We start from the raw sequence: 23,532 nt of genomic DNA on the forward strand, positions 1-23,532 counted from the left end.
TCTTTATTTTTGAAAGAGAGACAGCGTGTGAGCAGGGGAGGAGCAGAGAGAGAGGGAGACACAGAATCCGAAGCAGTCTTCGGGCCCTGAGCTGTCAGCAGAGTCCGATGTGGGGCTCAGACTCACAAACCATGAGATTATCACCGGAGCCAAAGTCGGATGCTCAACCAACTGAGCCACCCAGGCACCTGAAACCAGGGGTTTCATCATGCCACCCCTCTGCTCAAAAGCCCGCGTGATTGATGGCCCATGTCACTCAGGATAAAAGCGAGTCTTTATTACAGCAGCCCACGAGGTCCTAAATGATCTCATGCTCTCCTCACTCTCGCAGCTCTGAACACACCACCTTCTCACGGCTCTTCCCACAGTCTGGGCAACCTGCCGCCGGGTTCCCCCCATCTGCAGTGTTCTTCCACACATGGCCTGGTCTTGTCCCTCACCTCCTTCAGGCCTTTGCTCCAAAGGCATCTTTTCAGCAAGACCTGCTTGGATCATTCTATGCAAAGTTGCAAACTTCATGCCCGTTCCTGGCTGCATTTTACTCCATAGATCTAATTTTGCTCCCTCCTAATATATTATGCATGTAGGAATGAATACTGTTTATAAACATGCATCACATAATTCCAGGTACACTGTCGGTTTTCTGTGAGTTATATTCTCTTATCTGGGCCAGTGGTTTGTGGTCTGAAGGGCTAAAGCTTGGGGGGAGGTTATGGTTAGTACCTTCTGGAATCATGTGCCCACGGGAAATCCAAGATGAATGTTCATTATTTCAGTGCCAGGCACTCTGGACTGGAAATACTGATAGTTCACGCTTTTGCGCACTTATTCAAGCAGTCATTGCCTTCGAGGCGCCAGTTCTTACCAAATGAGCTGCCCGGACCTAAGCCCAGCTGTCAGAAGCATTTCCTTGAGGATCGCGCCCCTCCAGGTACACCCCATCCCCGGCTTTGGGGGACGAGAGAAAATACCTGGTCCCGCCAGCAGAGGGCGTGCTGCCGCCCTCTCCACAGCCTCCCGACCCTCCGAGGCATCCCGGCTCCCACGCTCGCTCCCGAGCGCGCCCCCGGCCGCCGCGTCACGTGACGCGGCCGCGGAACCTGAGCTGCCCGGCCTAAGCCGTGCTAAATTCGTTGCCCGTGGCCGCTGCGGGTGCAACCACAGAGGCTAATCCGAAGGAGTGGGGAGGCTCGTGGAGTCGATGCTTCCTCTTCCAATTCAGGTCGGCTCCCGCTACCTCGTCACCATTCGCCGCTGCCGTCTCCCCGAGCGTTTGCATGAGCTCTTTCGCGTGGGGGAGCTCCGGTGACCATGTAGGGGGGACGAGTGAGGAAGCTCCAGGTGCCCGGGACGAGGTCAGCGCTGTCGGCACGCCCCCGCGGTGCCGAGCACACCCCCGGTGCGGGCCGGCGGGCGGGTCGGCCCCGGTGGGAACCCCGGCCTCCGCCTGGGGCCTGGCCCGGAGCGCCACGAAATCTCGCGCCGTCTCGCGAGACGCTAAGTTGAAGGAACATGGCGACGTCTAATCTGTTAAAGGTAAGACCCTCAGCGCAGCCCGGCTTGGACCCCGCGTCCCCGTTGGGCTCGGCTCGCCGGGAGAGGCCCGGTTCGGGCTCAGCGGCGGAGGGGGGGAGCGTTCGGGGGCCGTCCGCCGCCGCGGGCCGGAACGCGGGGGGTCTGTGGCCTTGGGGTCGGGAGGCGCCGGCCGTCCGCCCCGCCGGTCGGCCGCGGTGTGCGAGGCCCGGCGCGGGGGACCAGCTCCGGCCCCGGGGCGGCGGGTGCGCGGTGCTGCCGCGCCCGGACCCGCCGGGCCGTGCGCGCTCTCGGGGTCTCGGCTCTCTCCGAGGCGGGCGCCCGGGACGCGTGAGAGGGCGATCCGAGAAAATGCTGCCCAGTAGGTTTCAATGACTTGACTGACCCCCTCCCCCTCCCCGCTCCCACCTTCTGAATTTCTGCTCGCCGCGTCTAGTCTGCCAGAAATTCCCGGCCGCTCGGCGAGCGGGGCCGGGCTCTCCTGTCGGCCCTCTGCGCCTTCCCTCCTGCTCTCCGGTTCTGGAGTTCGGGTTTTTCCTTGGGAGACTACCTCGCGACCCCGGTGCGGTGCAGCCGGAGGACCGAGCGAGGAAGTGCTCCCAGCGGCGTGGAGCTTGGGAAAGTTACGGGATCCGAGGAAACGGCTCGAGTGAGTTAGCGTGTGGGAAGGCCGGGAAGGGCTAGGCCCGCAGGAGCGTATTCTCTCCCCATCAGTTAAAAAGTTGGGAGGAGGAGGAGACACGGCACACGGATAATAGGAAGTACACGAAAACATGCTGGCCCCTCACTTAGGTCTCCTTTAGGCAACTGAGGATAACTGTCCAACAGGTGAGGCTGTCTTAGGAAACGTAGACCTAATTTTATTAGTGTAAGAGGCGGCATGGCTTCCGCTCAGCCTGCCACTCAGAAGCTGTGTGACTTTTGGCAAGTTTCTTAACTTCTCTGTGCCTAGGTTTCCTTACCCATCCCACGGCGTTATCAATAGCACCTGTTTCATAGGAGCATCGTTAAGATTGAGTTAGTGTGTGCAAAAGGCTTAAAATAGTGACTGGCGGGGAATTAGTACACAGTACACACGAATAACTTGAGTTACTACGACCGCTGTTTCTCTCAGAAAACGAATTCATGGGCGTCGAGTAACCCATTCTAACCCTTTTTTTGTAACAGTATAGCAGAGTTCTGATAGAGTCAGAAAAGAAAAGTTCTGAAGGCGCCTGTTGGTGCCTCTGCCTGTTTACATAAGCGGTAGTTGATGTTATTCATTGAAGTGTGCTTAAGAAGTATTTGGGTTCGTGATTCTTTGTGATTTTTTTTTTTTTGACTTGATGATTACTTGGATGTAAACCAAGGCCCTTTCCCCCCCCAAGAATTATCTCTCAGAAAAGAGAAAGTCGCTTTATTCTATTCCGTACAAAGCCTTGCCAGGCTAAGCGACTGCATAAATACTAGAAGAGTGCTTACCTTGTCGGGATTATGATTGTTCGCATCCAACGCCCACCTATAGAACGAAAAGACTGCTTGAAGGTATAGAAAATGGGCATTTAGGACTCAGGTTAAAAAGTTCACAGGGATTCAAGAAGTTCTGAAATCTTGCGTATAATATTTCATATTATATATATGTCATATTACATATAATACTTCATATTAACTCAGACGTTTATAAATTAAAGGAAGATGGTAATGCTTTGAAAAAAAAAACAGGTCGGGGCGCCTGGGTGGCGCAGTCGGTTGAACGTCGACTTCAGCCAGGTCACCATCTCGCGGGTCGTGAGTTCGAACCCCGGGTCGGGCTCTGTGCCGACAGCTCAGAGCCTGGAGCCTGCTTCAGATTCTGTGTCTCCCTCTCTCTCTGGCCCTCCCCCCATTCATGCTCTGTCTCTCTCTGTCTCAAAAATAAATAAATGTTAAAAAAAAATTAAAAAAAAAAAGAAAAAAAAAACAGGTGAATGAATCATTCACTTCAGTGAACATGAAGAAACATGCCAAAGTCACACTGGAAATTTTTCAGTGAAAATGTTTCATGAAGCGTTGAAAAGGGGGAGAGGGAATTTCTTAATATTGTTTAACAAAGTCTGCGATTTAAAATACGTATAACTAACGTAGTGAACGTTATAAATAGACATTTGATTCTTGTGTCTGTATCACCAAAAGTTTCCATGTTCAAGTTGGCCAGAAAACTGTTGTATTGGTTTTTTGTTTGTTTTTTGTTGTATTGGTTTTTTGTTTGCTTTTTTGTTTGGTTTTTGCTTGTTTTCTTTCTTTTTGGGGGTGGGGAGAGAGGTTGTCTCATTTTTATACTTAACGGAAGTAACTAATTAGGAGTGCCTGGGCGGCCCCTTGGGTTGAGCATAGGACTCTTGATTTCGGCTCAGGTCGTGCTCCCTGGGTCCTGGGATAAGAGCCCCGTGTTGGGCTCTGCACTGAGTGTGGAGCCTGCTTCAGATTCTCTCTCTCTCTCTCTCTCTCTCTCTCTCTCTCTCTCTCTCTCTGTCTTCTCTCCAGCGTGTGTGCACGTGTCTCTCTTTCTCTCTTAAAAACAAAAAGTAACTAATTAAAAAGTGAACAGTCTGTCTTCCTGGAGGAATGTAGTGAGACCCTGCCAGGGTAGACCCATAACATAATTCATAGGCTCATTTAAATTCAAGTTTGGGGGTGCCCTTGAATAGAGTTAGAGCTGGTTGGGTGTGGCCACGTTAGCCTTATTTGCTTTTTTTTTTTTTTTTAATTTTTTTTTCAACGTTTATTTATTTTTGGGACAGAGAGAGACAGAGCATGAACGGGGGAGGGGCAGAGAGAGAGGGAGACACAGAATCGGAAACAGGCTCCAGGCTCTGAGCCATCAGCCCAGAGCCCGACGCGGGGCTCGAACTCCCGGACCGCGAGATCGTGACCTGGCTGAAGTCGGACGCTTAACCGACTGCGCCACCCAGGCGCCCCAGCCTTATTTGCTTTTTTGATAGGGCGAATAGAGTGATTCACAAGAGAAATATGCCTTAGACGTTGTGCAGTTAGATCTCACCAGATCATATTTGCCGAAATTGTCATGTCCTGGGGTCACAACGGAGAAGCGTGGGCTAGATGAGAATACAGTTAGAATTTGCTTCGTTATCAGTTAAACAGCTGTACCTGAAGAAATGATAAGTGATAAATCATCAACCCTGAAGGGAGGCTTTCAGTGTTCTTCTGAAAAAATAAGTTTTTTTCCTGTTTGCCAGTGACTTGGGTGAAGTTAAGATTTTGGGCTTTGTGGATGACAGTTTGGAGGGATAGCTAATATGTTTTGAGAGATAACAAGATCGAAACTTTGATGTGAAACTTGCAAGTCAGTAGGCAAAGCAATACAAACCACCTACTTTTTTAATATTGGAATTTGATATAATACTTTGTTTAAAGCAAGTGGACTATGGCTGGATTTTGGAAGTCTTTTGAATATACAGAGATTGGTGGTGTATGTGTTGTTATAAACAATTATCAGTTGTTTGGGGGGTTTATTTTGCCTAAAACCTTTCAATATTACTAGTCTTTTTTTAACATATAATTCTTGTTCCTTTGCTTTTGCAGTATCTAGGCCCTAAGTGCTCTTTGCTGTTTTCTTCATTTCTAGTTGAGAATCCTACCCCAAATAGCAGTTGTTTAAATCTTATTTTTCAAGTCTCCACCCCATTTAATTCTTAGCCTATTACTTTATTCAGTTATTTGGAGTGCCCTTAACCTTGATCGGTATCACCAATTTTTCCAGTTTCCCTTAGAGTCTCCTCTTTTTCAAGGCACCCACTGTATTGCTTCCTTCCATTTGTTCTTCAGCCTTCATTCCCCCCCCCCCCCCCCCCCCAGGACTTGTCAGTACATTCCCTGTTATTTTGTTTCAGTCTCCTCCTCGCTTCTATAGGGATAAAAAAGTTCCCCTGTCTCCTGGTATAAACTTCACCTGTACTCTGCTTTGGCCACAAACTTTTGCCCTTTTTTCTCTTTCCATTCATTCTCACTGTTGTTTGAAAGGTGGCCCCCACTCACTGCCTTTATAATTCTACACCTTTTTCTTTAACTGTGACCCGACTCTCCCCTGACTCCCACCTGCTTACAGTGAAGCTGTCGGTCTCAAGAGCAATAGCAACTTCGTGATTGCGAAATGTTACGTCCATCCTCTCTTCTGATATTGTTGATGACTATCTCTGCTTCCCTTTTAATTTTTATGAGGTTCTCTTTTGGTGTCCTGTCTCTCAGATCACTTGTGTTTTTCTCTGACCTCCCTCCTATCCTCCCCAATGTAGTTATTTCTTGGGATTTAATCTTCAGCCCTTTTCTATCTTTGTACTTCTGTTTCTGGGGCAGTCTTAACTCCCATGATTTCACTATTTTTATCTCTTAACTCTGATCTGAGCTCTGGACCAAAACACAGTTCTGACCATATCACTTTCCTGCTCACATACCTTTGATGGTTCAAATTCTTTGATATCTTTCCAGTTGGGTCTTCTCCCTAATATCTGTCTCCCTCTCATGTCCTCTCCTTCTCTCTCCCCTCTCTCTCTCTCCCTCTCACCTTCTTTCTCTCTTTCTCTCACACACCCCTACCTCTACCTGGCTGGTTCCTTGTTGGTTCAGTAGTATACCACTATCCCTCAATATTTGCCTGTTAAATTCATTTTTAGTCATTAAAACCCAGCCCAGATTCCTCCTTTCTTCTTAGAGCTCTCTTTTCAAATTGTTGCCTGCCCTGCATAACCAGAGCACTACATCAGGTTTTTTCCAGCACTTATATATTATATATCTGTGTACTTATATACTTGTATATTTATATATTACATACTTGTATACTTATATATTACATATTTGTGTACTTATATGTTATTTTCATAATAGTTACATACTTATACACATATGTGTGTATATGTGTATATAAGTATATACATATAAGTATACTTACAAGCATATACTTATACATAATGCATATATACTTGTATATTATTTGCATAATCTATTTACATATCTAGCTCCCTTCCAAGATTGTAAGCCCCATTATTGCAGGACTTTATGTTATTAATCTTGATGCCTTAACCATCAACTGCAGTGATCGTTTATGGTAGGTGCTCCATAAACGAGTGATAATTGCTTAAAAAGAGGAGTCGAGTGAAGTATCTGCATTGTAGACGCTCTGTGAGTGAGTGTTGATTGGTTAAAAGAAGAAATTTCTGGTTCTGTTCCCTTCTAATTAGATCCACAGAGGTGGTGGTGGGGGGCCTGGGTGTCTCAGTCACTTAAGCATCCAACTTCGACTCAGGTCATAGTCTCACAGTTCATAGCCTGGAGCCTATTTCCAATTCTGTGTCTCCCTCTCTCTCTCTGACCCTCCACCACTCGAGCTCTGTCTCTCTCTCTCACCCTCTCTCAAAAATAAATAAACATTAAAAAGTTTTTTTAAATTTAATTTATATTTTTTATGGAGAGAGAGGCAAAAAGCATATAAACAAGTACATTCTATAGGTCAGGTATATGCTATGAAGAAAAACAATTAGGGAAAGGATAGAGAGGAATCTGGTGGTTTTTTTTTTTCTTTTCCATGTTTTTATTTAAATTCTAGATAGTTGACATATACTGTAATATTGGCTTCAGGAGTAGAATTTAGTGGTTTATCACTTACATACAATACCAAGTGCTCAAGACAACAAGTGCCCTCCTTAGTGCCCATCACCTACCCACCTCCCTCCATCAACCCTTTTTGTTCTCTGTAGTTAAGAATCTCTTATCTTTTGTGTGTTTGTTTTTAAGTTTGTTTTGAGAGGGAGGAAGGGAGACAGAGGGGGAAGGGCAGAGAGGCAAGGAGAGAGTGAATGACTGACAGCTCTGAGCTTGATGTGGGGCTTGAACTCACCAACGGTGAGATCATGACCTGAGCTGAAATTAAGAGTCAGATGCTTAACCGACTGAGCCACCCAGGTGCCCCCAAGAGTCTCTTATGATTTGCCTCCCCATCTCTTTCCCCCACCCTCTTCCCCTGTGTTCATTTGTTTTGTTTGTTAAATTTCACTTATCAGTGAATTAATGGTATTTGTCTTTCTCTGACCGACTCATTTTGCTTAGCATAATACACTCTGGTTCCATCCACGTTGTTGGAAATGGCAAGATTTCATTCTTTTTGATGGCTAATATTCCATCAAAAAGAATGAAATCTTGCCATACATTTATAGCACATCTTCTTTATCCATTGATCAGTCGATGGACATTTGGGCTCTTTCCATAATCTGGTTATCGTTGACAATGCTTCTGTAAACATCGGGGTTCATGTGTCCCTTCAAATCAGTATTTTTGAACCTTTGGGTAAATATCTAGTAGTGCAATTGCTGTGCTAATGAGGGAAGGCCTCTGAGGAGAGGACATTGGACTGGAGACCTGAATGAAGCAAGGGAAGAAGCCTGTACATGTTTGGAGAAGAGTTTCATGTAGAGGGAATGGGAACAGCCCGTGTAAAAGCACTGAGTCAGGAACATGCTTGGCAAGGAATTAGGGACGTGATTATCAAGATTTGAATGTTGTCAGTGAATGGTTAAGATACCCAAGTGCATGGTTCCTTTTAATTTGTATTGGAACGTAAATGAGAGCCTTATTTAAGAACCTAACTTGTCAGTTTTCATTGAGTTGTGGGAAATTGCCCTTCTGAATGGGGAAGAGGCACATGATCCTTAGGGGGCCTGCCCTCCCTCCAGTGTCCTGTCCTAGAGACATGCTTACATTTGATACAGCTTAGGGAAAAAGGGAATTCAGGGTTATGATTGTTGGCCATGGGTAGAGGTGGAAGTAGGAATAGTAGACTGAATTAGTTACTATAAAACTGTGATGGGGCACCTGAGTGGCTCAGTCAGTTAAACATCCAAATTCAGCTCAGGTCATGGTCTCGTGGTTCATGGGTTTGAGCCTGGTGTCGGGTCCTGTGCTGACAGCTCAGAGCCTAGAGCCTGCTTTGGATTCTCTGTCTTCCTTTCTCTGTACCCCTCTACCACTCGTGCTCATGCTCGCTCTCAAAAATAAATATTTAAAAAATTTAAAAAAGCAATGATAAATGTAAATGTGAGAATTGTTCATATTCTTTGAAGAGAAATGAGTGAACAAAATTACCATTATCTGGAGGTGATGTATATTAATTATTGCTACAAACAGAATGTGACAGTTTAGGATGAACTTTGAGAGATCAGTTGTTTATCAATGGATTAGAAGAGGGGAATTTTAGACTGCAGGAGGTTATCAGGAGGACGCTAGACATCCGTCTGGTGGACAGAGGAGAAGGCTGGAGAAGAGAGATAGACAAAGACAGGTGTTTCTTAATAGATGTTTTGCTAGGTGTCCTGGTGAACCCAGTTGTGTCACAGAAAGCCATCTGACTCTTGCTTTGGTATAGTAGGTAGAATAAATTGGCACCTGATGGACTGTGTAAACACCCAAACAAGTTACAGCTCAGGTTAAAACATTGGTCATAATAGATGTAGTACTTACAAGTAACGTCAGGGATATTTGATCTCTGTAACAGGGTTTGTTCATTCTACAAATATGTAGGCGTGTATTCTGTGCTGGATACTATTCTGTGATACAGTAGGGAATATGACAGATAGGGTCCTTAGTCTTTTGAACTTCTGTTCAAATGTGTAAATACTGACACCAAAAAAGTAACACAAGGGGTAGTTTTGTAGTAATGAGAGCTGAGATGAAAACAGTATAATCAAGAGTGTTTAGAAGACGGGGGCACTGTCTTACAACAAAATAAATTTGTTCCCCTAAATATTGCTTTCAACTATGTTCTGTTGAATTTTCCTTCTCTGCCACTTGATGACATTTCAGCCCCGTCTCCTAACTTTCTGGTCTTTAAAAAAAGTTGTTACCCAGGGTGCCTGGGTAGCTCGGTTGGTTAAGCATCTGACTCTTAGTCTCAGTTCAGGTCTTGATCTCTCAGGGTCGTGAGTTCAAGCCCTCTGTTGAACTCTCCGCTGGGTGTGGAACCTACTTTAAAAAATGAAAATAGGGGCGCCTGGGTGGCGCAGTCGGTTAAGCGTCTGACTTCAGCCAGGTCACGATCTCGCGGTCCGTGAGTTCGAGCCCCGCGTCGGGCTCTGGGCTGATGGCTCAGAGCCTGGAGCCTGTTTCCGATTCTGTGTCTCCCTCTCTCTCTGCCCTTCCCCCCTTCGTGCTCTGTCTCTCTCTGTCCCCAAAATAAATAAACGTTGAAAAAAAAATGAAAATAAAAAATTCTATTACTCTTCATTAAAAATTTCAATCTCTGGGCGTCTGGGTGGCTCAGTCGGTTTTGAGTGTCTGATTACAGCTTGGGTCGTGATCTCATGGTTCATGAGTTTGAGCCTCACATCAGGCTTGTTGCTGTCAGCACAGAGCCTGCTGTAGATCCTCTGTCCCCCTCTCTCTCTGCCCTCCCCCCACTCACACTGTCTGTCTCTCAAAAGTGAATAAACATATATAAAAAATAAAATAAAATTTTCAGTCTCAAAGCCAAATTAAATCTCCTTTATGCTTAAGATCTAGGTTCTGGATCTGCAGAGAGGAAAGGGGGAAAGGCAGTTTTCTTAGGACCTCTGTGGGGCAATACTGATGCTAGACTTGAATGGTATGCATTCTGCCCAGGGCAAAAGTCCTGAGGTGCACTGGTGAGCTTGGCATATTTAAGGAGCACCTTTAAAAGGTTGGTGTGGCTGGAACATAGTGAGAATTGCCAGAATTCGAATATATACTGGAGTTTTGTGGTTCTTTTGGTTAATGGGGGTTGCAAATGTGGTTTTAAAATCACATAACTGGGAGTACCAGTGGCTCATAGACCATATAGGAACCCAACATTCAAATAGCTAGCCTCATTGTTTACAGGAAAGACCCAAGGTAAATACACAAATTGGATTCCTTTTGTAAAGTAATTAGGGTGCCGTCATTGAATATAATTCATAATCAGTAGGATCAGAACTTCACAGAGGGAACAAATACAAATCTTAAATCAACTAAATTCCCTGTGTCGTCAAAATGTTCTGGGAGTGAAAGAGTGCCGATGAGTAAAAAATAATTCTAATTGTGTGCATGATATTATTTCTTGTCTTGACTCAACTTCTCCTTTAACTTTTCTTGTACCTTTGTTATCATGAAGAAGATGTATAGAAATGATAACTAATACAACTATTAAAAACTTTATTTTCTTCCAAATGCAACTTTTTAAAAAAATGTATTTAAATATTTTAGTAATTTCTACACCCATTATGGGGCTCTAACTCACAGCCCTGAGATCAGGAGTCACAGGTACTCTCCATGGGGTGCTTGGGTGGCTCAGTTGGTGAAAGGTCCGACTTCAGCTCAAGTCATGATCTCTTGGCTTGTGAGTTCAAGCCCTGCGTCCAGCTGTGTGCTGACAGCTCAGAGCCTGGAGCCTGCTTCTGATTCTGTGTCTCTCTCTCACTCTGCCCCTCCCCCACTTGTGTCCTGTCTCTGTCTCTCTCTCAAGAATAAAAAATATTTAAAAAAATTTTTTTAAAGATAGTTACAAGGGGCACAAGTGGCTCAGTCAGTTGAGCAACCAACTCTTGATGTGGGCTCAGGTCATAATCTCACCGTTTTTGAGATCGAGCCCCGTGTTGGGCTCCTCATTGAGCATGGAGACTGCCTGAGATTCTCTTCTCTCCCTCTACCCCTCTCCCCTGCTTGAGTACTTTCTTTCTCTGAAATGAAATGAAATGAAATGAAATGAAATGAAATGAAATGAAATAAAAAAATAAAATAAAATAGTTACAAATTAAATACAGTACTAAAAAATAATTTTTAAATGAACAATACTAGCATGCCCATTTTTAAAGTAAGCTTTGTTGAAATATGACCTGTATACAGAAATGCACACAAATCATAAACCTATGGTTGGATGCATTTTTATAAAGTAAACATACCTGTATAATCAACACCCAGATCTAGAAATAGAATATTTAACAGTATCCCTGAAAGCCCCCTCTCTCTTGTCTTGTGCTAGTCTCTAACTTGTAACCCCTTCCACAAGGTAATCACTATGCTGACTTCTAATAACTGTAGATGTGTTTTGTCTGTTCAGGAACCAGTGTGTACTCTTGTGTGTGACTTTTTTGCTCAACCTGATTTCTTTGAGATTCCTCTTATTACATGTTAAATTTTTGTTGCTATATAGTGTTCCACTGTTACGAATATTTCACAATTTATCCATCCTCTTGCTGATGGACTTTTAGGGGGTTTATGGGGTTTTTTTTTACTATTGTGAATTGAGATACGATGTCTTTTGGTAGACATATGTGTGCAGCTCATTGGGAAGCATACCTAGACATGAAATTGGGGCTTCACATAGTATGCATATGTTTAGCTTCCATAGATACTGCTAAAGAGTTTCCTAAAGTAGTTGTAGCAATTTACACTCTCACCAGCACATTGAGAGTTTTGGTTGCTCTGAATTTTGTCTAATACTTGGTATTGTCATTCTGTTCTATTCTAGCCTTTTTGGTGGTTTATAGTGATTTTTTCTCATGACTTTAATGTATGTTTCCCTGATGATTAATGGTGGTGGGTGCTTTTTCATATGGTTATTGGCCATGTAGATACTGTCTTTATGGAGGGTCTCTTCCAGTGTTTGCCAAGTTTTACATTGGATTGTTTTTCATTTCTTACTGATTTTTAGGAATCTTCATATGTTTTGCTTTGTTTGGAATCTTTACATATATTGGATAAGAGCCTATCTTGGATATGTGTATTAGAAATAATACTTGTTCCACTATGTGGGTAGCTTTTCAGTTCCTGAATGGTGTCTTTTAAGACTAAAGTTTTTATTTTTTTATATTGTACGGTTTATCAATTCCTTTCTTTGTGGTTAGTGCTTGGTTAAAAAGTCATACAAATGATCCAGACTCTACTTGTGTTAATACCTTATTTTAAAAAAAAAAGAACATAAAATTAATTTATTTTTATAGTTTTGAGCCTCAAAAGTATATCCTGGGACCCTTCTAGGAATCCATAAACCACATTTTAAGGAACACTATATTAGAGTGTGAGTTCCTGGAAGACCTTTCATTTATTTATTTAAAAAATTTTTTTTAATGTTTATTTATTTCTTAAGAGAAACAGACAGCAGGGAATGGGGAGAGAGAGAAGGGTACAGAGGATCCAAAGCAGGCCCTGCGCTGACAGCAGAGAGCCCAGTGCCGGGCTCGAACTCATGAACTATGAAATCATGACCTGAGCCAAAGGCAGACGCTTAACCGACTGAGCCACCCAGGTGCCCCAGAAGACCTTTCATTTATAAGTCCCAGTGACTAGCATAATTCTTCATGTGTAGTGGGCACTCAAGACATTTGTTGAATGAGTAAATGTAATAAATAAATGATGAAGAAACCCCTCAAATAAGTTCAAACTCTTCTATCAGTACTGTTATTTTTTCTTTTTTTTTCCGTAAAATTAGTTGTTTTGGTTTCTAAAAATTCAAGGACTATCAAAATTTCTTTAAAAAGGATTTTTTCTTTATAAAGGAAACCTAAAGGTTTTTTTCTTTCAAGGTTTTATTTTATTTTAAAATGTTTATTTATTTATTTTGAGAGAGAGAGGGAGAGAGAGAGAGGATGGAGGAGGGTCAGAGAGAAAAGGAGAGGGAATCCAAGCAGGCTCCATGACATAGGGCTTGATCTTACCACCGTGAGATCATGACCTGAGCCAAAATCAAGAGTCGGATGCTTAACCAACTGAACCACCTAGGGTCCCCTTAAGACTTTATTTAGTAATCTCTCCACCCAATGTGAGTCTTGAACTTCAAATCCTGAGATCAAGAGTCACATGCTCTACCACCTGCCAGCCAGGTGCCCCTGCAAACTAAAGGTTTTAAAGGGAAGCATACTGTGAAATGTCTCATTTCAATGGAGAAAGATTTTTAGCTTTTTGGAAAATAGTATTATTTCCCTTCTGTACCACGTTTGACGATAACTAAGTCTCTTTTTATAGTGATGGTTCTATCTTGTGGTTTTTAGATGGTCACTAAATTTTTATAATCATAGTTTTTTGGGGGTTTTTTCCTGCATTTTTTTTTTAAATGAAATCAAGTCAAGGGTTGGCTCTGACCCATACATTGCAAGTCCCTCTACTGCTCATTCAAGAAAGATCCAGGAAGTAGTTAAGAATGTGGCAGAACTAACAGAACTAAACTGCTTGGATTTGAATCCCTGCTCTACCACTCATTATCTATAACCTTAGGGAAATAACCTAACCTAATCTCAGGTACAGTGTACAATTTTTTCATCTATAAAGTGAGAATAATAATATACCAAACACCTAGGATATTTATAAAGATTAAATGAATTAATACTTGTAAATTTTATTTAAAGTTTACTTATTTATTTTGAGAGAGAGAGAGGGGGAAGGAATGAATGAGCAGGGGAGAGGCAGAGAGAGAGGGAGACAGAGAATCACAAGCAGGCTTCACACTGCCAGTGCAGAGCCCAACATGGGGCCCAGACTCAAAAACCATAAAATCAGGCCCTGAGCTGAAATCAGAGTCAGACGCTTAGCTGTTTGAACCACATATGCACCCCAGTGCTTGTCAGTATTTAAAATAGTACCTGACACATAATTAATAGATTTTATAAAGTAAAATGATCAAAGTGGTTATCTACATTGAAGATTATAATGAAGTTAAATAATATGAGAAATAAATAACTCATATTTACAGTTATCGGATATTCAGACTACCCAAGGAAATGTGAAAGAAGCTTTGTGGAGATTAACAAAAGGAGATCCTCTTTTGTATCACAGATAGCACATATAAAAAATTTGTTGGGGGCGCCTGGGTGGCTCAATTTGTTGAGTGTCTGACTCTTGATTTCAGCTCAGGTCATGATCTCATGGTTCGTGAGTTCATGCCCCACATTGGGCTGTGCGCTGACAACATGGAGCCTGCTTGGGATTCTCCCTCTCTCCCTCTCTCTCTGCCCCTTCCCTGCTCGCTCGCTCGCTCTCTCTCTCTCAAAATGGATAAACATTAACAAAATTTTTTAAAAAAATTGTTGGCTATAACCCCAAATTAGCAAAATGCCATATATTTGCAATGAAAGAAAAGTGGAAAATATTATAAAGGAATGATTAAAGAAAAACATTAAGAATATAATGAAAACATTTTTTAAAATGTCATCCTTTGAGCACCTGAGTGGCTCAGTTGGTTAAGCTTCCGACGTCGGCTCAGGTTATGATCTCATGGTTTATGAGTTTGAGCCCCGCCTTGGGATCTCTCCTGTCAGTGCAGAGCCTGCTTTAGATCCTCTATCCCCACCTCTCTGTGCCCCTCCACCACTTGTGCTCTCTATCTTTCTCTCTCAAAAAAATAAACTTTAAAATTTCACCCTTCTATAATGTCAGTGTCAAGTATCCTACTCTGTCAAGACGACTCCTGTCTTTCTAACTCATTCAAGTATTATTTCAGTAATCTGGCTCCAAAAGGGCCTCCAGTTCATTGATTCTATCACCTTACTGTTTAAGTTTATAGTTTTTAGTTTATAGTTTTTATCAAATTAGGAAACATTTTGGCTTTTAATTCTTTAAATACCCTCCCATCCCCCAAGACTCTGGTTATATGTAAGTCAGGTTATATGATGCTGTTCCCTGATAATCATTTTTAAAAATCTTTCTGTGATGTTCATGCTTTCCTCTATTTTCTTGAACGTGCAAAGTATATTTATAATACCTGGATAAATGTCATGCTCTGTTAAAACTATAATTCATGTCATTTCTGGGTCAGTTTCTGTTGATGGGTTTTTCTCTTGATGGTGGGTTATATTTTCCTTCTTCTTTGCCTGCTTGGTATTTTGGATTGGATGCTAGACATTGTTTTATACGTTGGGATCTGATGCTTTAAATATTTCAGGGTCTGGCTTTCACACAGTTAAATTACTTGGAATCAGGTTGAGCTTTCTGAAGCTTGCTTTCGAGTTTTGTAATAGTGGGTTGGGAACAACAGGGTAGGACTACTTAGGCTCCACTACAGATGCAGTGCCTTTCTGAGGACTCTACCAAATGTCTTGCATGTTGAGGAGCATTTCTATTCTGGCTAGTAGCAACACAAACTTTTCGTAGCCCTTTATGAGCCCTGCTGATTGTTGTGTCTACTTTCTCATGGGCCTTTCCCCAGTCTCTGACAGTGTTCTCACACACATGTGCAAGTCAGTATTCGGTCAGAGGCTCGATACACCTCTCTGTTTATCTCCGGAACTCCCCCTCTTGCACAGCTCCCTTTTTTTCTAGTACTCTGTGCCACAAATTTTTGTCACCTTGTCCTGTCTAAACTCTGAACTCTGGCTCCTAAGTGAAACTTCCAGGCTGTTTGCGTTCCCCTGCTTGTGCTGAGGTCTGGAAACCAGGCATGTTTGGGCATTTGTAGGGCTGCCCTATGATAGTTTTCTCAGGAAGTACTGTCCTATACTGCCCTTTGGTTCTCTAGCCATTGCGGCAGGAGGGGAGATCTGGCTGTCGTTATTCCATCATGGGTGGAAGAAGAAGGCTCTGTCTCTCTTCCTGATGTCCTTCGTCTCGCTCTTATCGGCATAAGTTCTCTGTTCAGTCATTGTTACCAGTGCCTTGAACACACCTCGATTCCCCTGCTCCTGTCTCCTTTCACCTGGGAAAACTATACCCCGGTTAGATACATCTCCTTCTTCCAGTGCTGGCACCTGTGAATGTGCCAGGAAAGCCTCCTTAGTGCCCCCTTTAGAACATAAACTCTGACTGCTGCTTGCTACCTCCTTTGCCCCTCTACTGATCCAGTGCTTTTTTCGCTTGAAATCCGTGACCACACTCTGTAAATGAGCCCCGTCACATTACCCTGGTCATTTATTCTACTTTCCTCAATATCTGTTTCACATCTTTTCTCTCAAACTTCTAGTATGTCCTTACCTGTCTTCCAAGGCATTTTCCTTTTTTCTACATCACTGAAAAACTGAAGTAATCAAAAATGAACTTCAGAGAGTGGTACTTACTTCATCTAGCCTTCTACTAACATCTGCATGTATGTACTTTGCCTTAACTTCTTAGGGTAGAGTTATTTCCTCCACCTGTGCGCACCGTGCCCCTTTCCTTCTTGCTTACCCTGGGCAAATTAAATTTCAATTCACATTCTCTAGCACTTGCCTCCCTTTTCTCTCACATCATCAGTGTTATACCCTGGAATATACCCATCAGTATAAAAATATACTGTGTCCATCCCATCTTAAAAGAAATTTTGTCTCCCTCTCTGCATCAGCTACCATGCCACTTCTGTGCTCTTTTACAGCAAGACTGCCAAGAGTTGTCTGTACTTTTCCAGTTTTCTTTCTTTCTCTTTTCTCTCTCAGTTCCATTCCCCGGCTTTTGTCCTTACTGCTCTATGAGAACTGCTCTTACATTATTAATACGAAGGTCTCCATGACTTCCGTATTGGTTTTTCAGTAGTCCTCTTACATAATCTTCCAGGAGCATGTGCTGCGCTCGATCACTCCCCCTTCCTTGATACGCTTTATTCCCTTGGTTTCCAGAATCCTATGCTCTTGACTTTCTTGCCACCTCTGCGATTGTTCCATCTCCTTTCTTATTTCTTATTCTTCTCACCCCTTCATGTTGGGTGCCTAAGGCCTCGAGCCTGGCCCTCTTCTCTCTCATATTCACTCTCTTGGTAGTGACAGTAACAAGTTGTAAAACCCATCTGTACTCCAGTGACTTGCATATTTTAATTTCCTGCCTAGACCTTTCTATAAATTCTAGAGTTTCTTATGGAAACAGCTAATTCAACATCTTCAAAGGGCTGTTTAATATATGTGTCAGGTGTAATGTGTCTGAAATCAAACTCCAGGGCTTTCCTTCTTAGCCTGTTCCATCTACAGTTTTTTTCCATTTCAGTTGACGGCAATGCCATACTTCTTGGACGTGTCAAACGACAAAACTAAAACAGTTTAGTAACAACTTTGATGCCCTTGATGCCAGGGAAGATGATCTATGGATTGAGGGAGTACAGTGCCTAACAACCCGTGGAACACTCTATTCCTAAAGGGTTTGTGGCAAGGGAAAGCTTTATAGAATGTTAGAAGAGGCAGGACAAAAACAGGGCCTGATTGGTTAGGATGTTGGAGATTTCCTTATAAAGCAAGTAGGTCCTCTGCTGTAGGGTAGAATAAGCTAACTAAAGCTGAGTAGGAGGATTGTGATTGGTGTTAGGTTTCCTTGGCAGTAAGGTTTTTCCCCAACTGCAGGCTGACTTAGTTTAGATTTGGACATGGGCTGGGCCCCTGCAGTGGACCCCATTTTGTGGGTCTTAACATATCAGACAAAAGCCTTAGAGTCATGCTTTACTCTTTTCTCTCATCCCAGATGCATACTGTCAGGAAATCCTGCTTAGTGCCTCCTTTAAAATTTGTTTTTAATATTTATTTATTTTTGAGAGAGAGAGAGAGAGCACAAGTGGGGTAGAGGAAGAGAGAGACGAAGCAGGATCCAGGCTCTGAGCTGTTACCACAGGGCCCCGTGCGGGGCTCAAACTCACGAGCTTCGAGATCATGACCTGAGCCAGAGTTGGCCACTTAACCGACTGAGCTGCCCAGGTACCCCTACTCTGGTCTTTACAAGGGCTGCTTCCTCTGCCTGAAATACTCTTTCCTGAGGTATCCTTCAGGACCTACCCCTCCCTGGCTTCCCCATAACCTTTCTGTGTGTTTGAGAAGAATACCTGTGAGGGAGGGAGTTAGGCTGAAAGGAAGAAAGGATAGAGGGCAGGGATGTGGCAGATGCTGAAATCTTCTTGGTGAAAGAGCCAGGGGGTGAGATGTTCCCAGATAGTAGCAGTTGGTGAGTTCAGCCTACTTGCTGTTCTGAGTAATAGTGGAAGAAAGCAGAAGAGACTTTGCAGCAAATTAATAGAGATAAGGCAGCCTTCAGTTAGCCAATGGAAGCATTCATAAATCAGGGTTCATAATTGGAAAGTCCCTTCACATATTAATAAAGCATTCTCTTTTGTAGATAGATTTGGTGTCCTGCTGCTTAGTTATGATTTAATGAAGTGCTCTTCAGTTTAACAGAGAATAGACCAAAGAATTGCTTGAGCACCATTTTTTGGATCAAAGAATAATAGAAAACATTCAGTTATTGCATTCTGTTTTTAATTTAGTATTGGGGAAAATGTTTCAACAAACAGAAGACCCAAAATGTATTTCCTGTTATTTTGCCATAGCTAATAGATTTCAGAGTCTAACTAGTATTTATCTCAAAGACCTGTTTACTCCAGTTCTCTGTACCTTTTTGGTTTTTAATTATAAGATTTATACCATGTTTAATTTTACGAATTGCCAAAATTGCTTATGGAAATGGACTTAGTTGACATTATAATGTATCCTCTAATTAAGGGCATATATAATGATTCTGCATGTCTTAGTCAAGAAAACTTTCAGTGGTTCTTTCAAACTTGTTTGTTTGCATGCTCCTCCCTCAGAGGGAACAGTAGAAAAAGTGAAGCCGGCCGTAAGGTTAGTACACAGAATTTATGCCATAGAATTACAAATCTAACTCTGAATTTCTCCATAGTCAACACTGAGAGGAAAGTTACCTACATGATTCACTGAAGTCCATAAGGTAAAAACAAACTAGTTGTTCAGGGGAGAAGCACAACTAATCCTTGCACAAAATTTTGAGTGAATACACTCGTGGGTGCTTATAATAAGAATACTGTGATTAAAATAGATAGGTACCTGGGGCAAGACAGTTCTGTAACTTTTAGAATCATCATTGTTCATGGATACAGGATGCGAGCATGATCTGGCTGTGACCTCTGTCATCTCATCGATTACCAGGGTTGATTTGGTTGATCTGGCTGGTGAGGTGGGTGTGCTCTTCCTCCCTCACCACTCCCATGTGCGTCCCTCTTCATGTGCACGCTTGGTTGAAGGGGATGACCTTCGCCAAAAGAGGAGGACCATTCTTTGGTCAAGGGTATATGAGCCGTACTCCTCTGCTAGAGCCTCCAAACAAGCTCTCAGGGTCCATTTGTAGCGTAGGGTGGTCAGGCTTCCAGGACTCCAGACATGTCGAATGCAGCACTGCACGTGACAGTCTACCTTTGTCAAAAAGACTAAAAGGAAAAAAGAAACATTGTCTGTGGATGCAAGAAGCATCACTTGCTTTCACAAGAGTTTAGTGTTAGTCAGTAGTCTTAGCCTGTGTTTGGTCATAAACCCTCCAACATTTTTATGTAGTTTTATCATGGATTTGCTAAATATGCTGATTCTGAACTTAAGAGATTCTGATCCAGTAGGTCTGAGGTAAGTGTTAGAAATGTATATGTGAAACTACCACAGCAGGTGATTCTGGTGTAGGTTCTGGTTAGACCACATGCTTAGAAACGTCTCCTGGGTTATAATTTCAGGGAATTTGCGGGTCCCATGCCATCAGTCTGGAACCTTATCTGCTATAAGTGAGTGTCATCTTCAGCAACGTTATATATAGTGAAACAATCATGAGTTTCATAGGTGTGTTTGTAAATGTTTCATAGGCATGTTCGAAAATTGGTGACTTTTGTGGAAATGTATTGGTGAAAGCAAGTCCCGTGGCCCCAGTTACCTTGAAAAGGAATAGTAGTAATTGACTAAACACATACAGTCTCTCTGTCTTGTTAGTAATGTAATGAATTGATGACCGTTTTTAATATTCAGCTACTTCCACATTCGTGGGATAAACCACGCGTGATTATGAAGTGCCATTCTTTTGACATGCCACTTCCTTAACTTGCTAATGTTTAAGATTTTGGCATCTACGTTCTCATTACATCTGTATACAGTTTCTGTTTCTTGTGCTCTTCTCAGCAGTTCGCGGTCAAGTATTTTGTTAGCATTAAAAAAGGAGTGGGGTATTGTTTTCTTTTGTTGTTTTTTTTTTCTTTCAGTTTTCACAGTTTATGTAGATTTTCATTACACTTTTTGTGGGCAATTTAGGGCAACTATGAAATCAGAAGGCTCATTCTCCACACACAAGACCACCCTCACTTCTGATACCAGCTACAAGTTTGGAGGGTTCCCAAAACCATCCTGAGGTTCAGTAGTTAATTCGACTCATAGACCTGGTATGGTTTATTATGAGAAAGGATACAGATAAGATCTGCCAAAGAAAGAGACACATAGGGCAGAGTCTAGGAGAGTTCCAGACACGGAGCTTTCCTCCTCCTCTCCACTGTAGTCAGATCACCTCTCTTTCTTGGCCTTGATGTGTGACAGTGTGTGTGGAGTCCTGCTAGCTGTGGTGGCCCTCTCGATCAGATGGGGGCCCCCAAATGGGGGGTGACAATCAGGTGGAAGCCAGTGGTGTGGGCGATGAAAGGATTCACCCAAGGCAGCAGCAAGGAGATAGAAGTTCATTGAATGAATTGCAAGGGAGTGGCGGGCAGGACAGCCGAGGAGAGACTGTCTGCTACGAGGCAGGGGATGAAGGCTATACTTAAAGAAGAAAGGTGAGGGTGTATGGGGACACAACGAATTTCCCCTTTGTTGGTAACTGTGCCTGGTTGTAAGTAGCCCATTGGTCAGTTAGGGCTTATGGATAGTTTGAGGTGGGTCACCTCGTGGGTCTGTCGGTATTCAGTCAGGGGATTGCTGTGGGCCCTTTACTTAAAAGAGGCCTCCACACTAGCCAGGGAAGCTCATCCAACCTTTAGTCTCCAGAGTTTTTTGTTTCGTTTTTTAATTTTTATTTTTAAGTACTCTCTTCACCAAACTCACAACCCTGAGATCAAGAATCGCATGTTGCACCCACCGAGCTAGTCAGCACCCCTAGTGTCCACAGTTTTTATTGGGGTGTCGTTATGTAGGCACGACTGACTGATTACTTGTGAGTCATCTCGGTCTCCATTTTGGTTAACCAAAAACCACCTCCCATAGTTACGCTGGTGTTTCTGGATTGGTCAGCCCCCACCCTAAGGACTCCATAGGTGTGGCCAGCTCCCTCCCTGAATCACATTTGTTAGATTGTCCAGTTTGTACCAAGGTTACCAGGTGAACAAAAACTCTGTTATCAGATGTACATTCTAACAGCCCAGAGATTAATAACTACCAGAAGTCAAGGACAAAGGTCAGAAGTTGTCCTTGGGCAAGGCGAAATTCTTTCCACGTTTGTACAATTAGTTTTCTTTTTTGTGGTGTCTTCCTGCGATTCTCCGAAACCAGATTAAGTTTCTAGGGATTCCATTATAGAAAACGATTCTTTTACATGTCCAGCCTTGTGTTTCTCTAGCTAACTCTAAAAGACAAAAATAATGGACACTTCTGATTTAACTGCATTTAAATTAAACTGTTTATCTTTTTTTTTTTTTTTAAGAATAAAGGTTCACTTCAGTTTGAAGACAAATGGGATTTCATGCGTCCAATTGTTTTGAAGCTTTTACGCCAGGAATCTGTTACAAAACAGCAGTGGTTTGATCTGTTTTCGTAAGTAATCCATTCACTCTAACTTTTTGCTAAAGTAAAGGAAATTTTGGTGATGCATTTGTATATTCAAATGGAATGCTGACTCTAGACTGGACTGTTTACTCGTTTACAATTATTACTCGTCCAAGCCCTCATCTCCATTCAGTGATTTGCCGGGAGGATTCAGTCATACTCACAGCTGTGGTTTATTACAGCAAAAGGATACAAAGCAAAATCAGTACAAAGAAAGGCACAGAGAGTAAAGCCTGGGGAACGATGGGCACAGGCTTCCAAGAGTACTTGTGAAATCACACAGGACACACTTCGCTTCTCCAGCGACAGGATTGACACCATGTGTGATATGTTGTTTAATTGAGACGCTCTTGGAGACGCCGTACTGAGAGTTTTCATTAGGGGCTGGTCACAAAGGTAGCCTCTGCTTGATATGTACCCAGATTCCAGATGCTCATAGAGTTTGTATGTATTTTGTACGTTTAAGGCACCGGGGTCCATTCCTATCATTAGGAGAGTTTTATATCAGTGTAGGAAATTGTTGACCATTTAAATTAATTCTTGGCTTTTGACTGAAAATGTCTTAACAGCAAAACTGTTACCAGTGGGATACCGCAGGGCAGGGCAAGACCAGACTCTAGTACTGATTTCAGTTATGCGTTTTAGAGGTCCTAGAATTAATGAGTGACAATAAATCCCATCAACCATGAAGTTTATTTTAGGAAACTAGGTGGTTTTCTCCTTCAGTTTCAATAATCAACCTTTTTTTTTTTTTTTTTTTTTTTTTTTTAATGTGGCCTGAGCCTTCAATTCAGGCCCAGCACACCTCTGGCCTATACGTGGAAGCACACCTGAGAACTGTCCAGAGTCTTAGCAGCGTCATGGTCATTACAGTACATCCCCAAAGAAGTGCAGTCTCAGAGGACATGTGCGGCAACCCAGATACAAGGAGTTTGCAATTGTTAGGGGACTCCAGGCAAGACATACATTAGTCAGGTTGGATGTGATCACCAGCCCCCAATTTCCCTCGTAGAGTTCTCAATCCATTTCTGTTAATTCAGTTCAGGCCTTGTCTTCAGATGAGGTGCCTAAAGGACATTAGTTCCGGATAGTTTTGTTTATTCATGACACCAATTGATTTGCCTCACTAGTGGATGATGTTTAGATGTGCTCTTTGTGGAGCGTGTAGGAGTTGGGCTGCTCCCTCCTGTCTCTGAGTGTGGTGAAGTTTGACCTCAGGGTACTCACAGCAGTGTGGAAGGCTAATGTCAGGAATTTTAGAATACTTAGGAAAATAAAAAATCAGTAATGTCTTCCTCCTCCTGTGAGCCTTCTCAGGTGCTGGGTTTGGTTTTTTCTCTCTTGTAAGATCACTCTGTCTCACTCAGTAATGAAAACTGCCCCTCCCCCCCGCCCCCCCCCCCCCCCAATTAGGTGGATTTGCAAGAGGAGCAAAAGCATTTTTACAGAAAAACAATTTTTACACACCTTAACTAGAAAGATGTATCATTTTTAGGTGTTGGTCTGGATGAAATTCCAAATTTTCAGAAAT

General features: G+C 42.8%; 1 protein-coding gene across 1 annotated transcript in view; it reads left to right on the forward strand.

The window, feature by feature from the left end:
- Window positions 1–1,426: 1,426 nt before the first annotated feature.
- The window catches only part of CUL5 (cullin 5), a 97,330-nt gene continuing 75,224 nt past the window's right edge, over window positions 1,427–23,532 (forward strand). Inside the window, exons 1-2 of the mRNA XM_043579248.1 lie at window positions 1,427–1,536; window positions 21,880–21,989. Coding sequence (XP_043435183.1) covers window positions 1,513–1,536; window positions 21,880–21,989 — 134 coding nt within the window. The 5' untranslated portion in view covers window positions 1,427–1,512. The remainder of the gene's footprint in view (window positions 1,537–21,879; window positions 21,990–23,532) is intronic.

The sequence above is a fragment of the Prionailurus bengalensis genome, chromosome D1, assembly GCF_016509475.1.
Source record: "Prionailurus bengalensis isolate Pbe53 chromosome D1, Fcat_Pben_1.1_paternal_pri, whole genome shotgun sequence".
In the NCBI taxonomy this organism is placed as follows: Eukaryota; Metazoa; Chordata; class Mammalia; order Carnivora; family Felidae; genus Prionailurus; species Prionailurus bengalensis.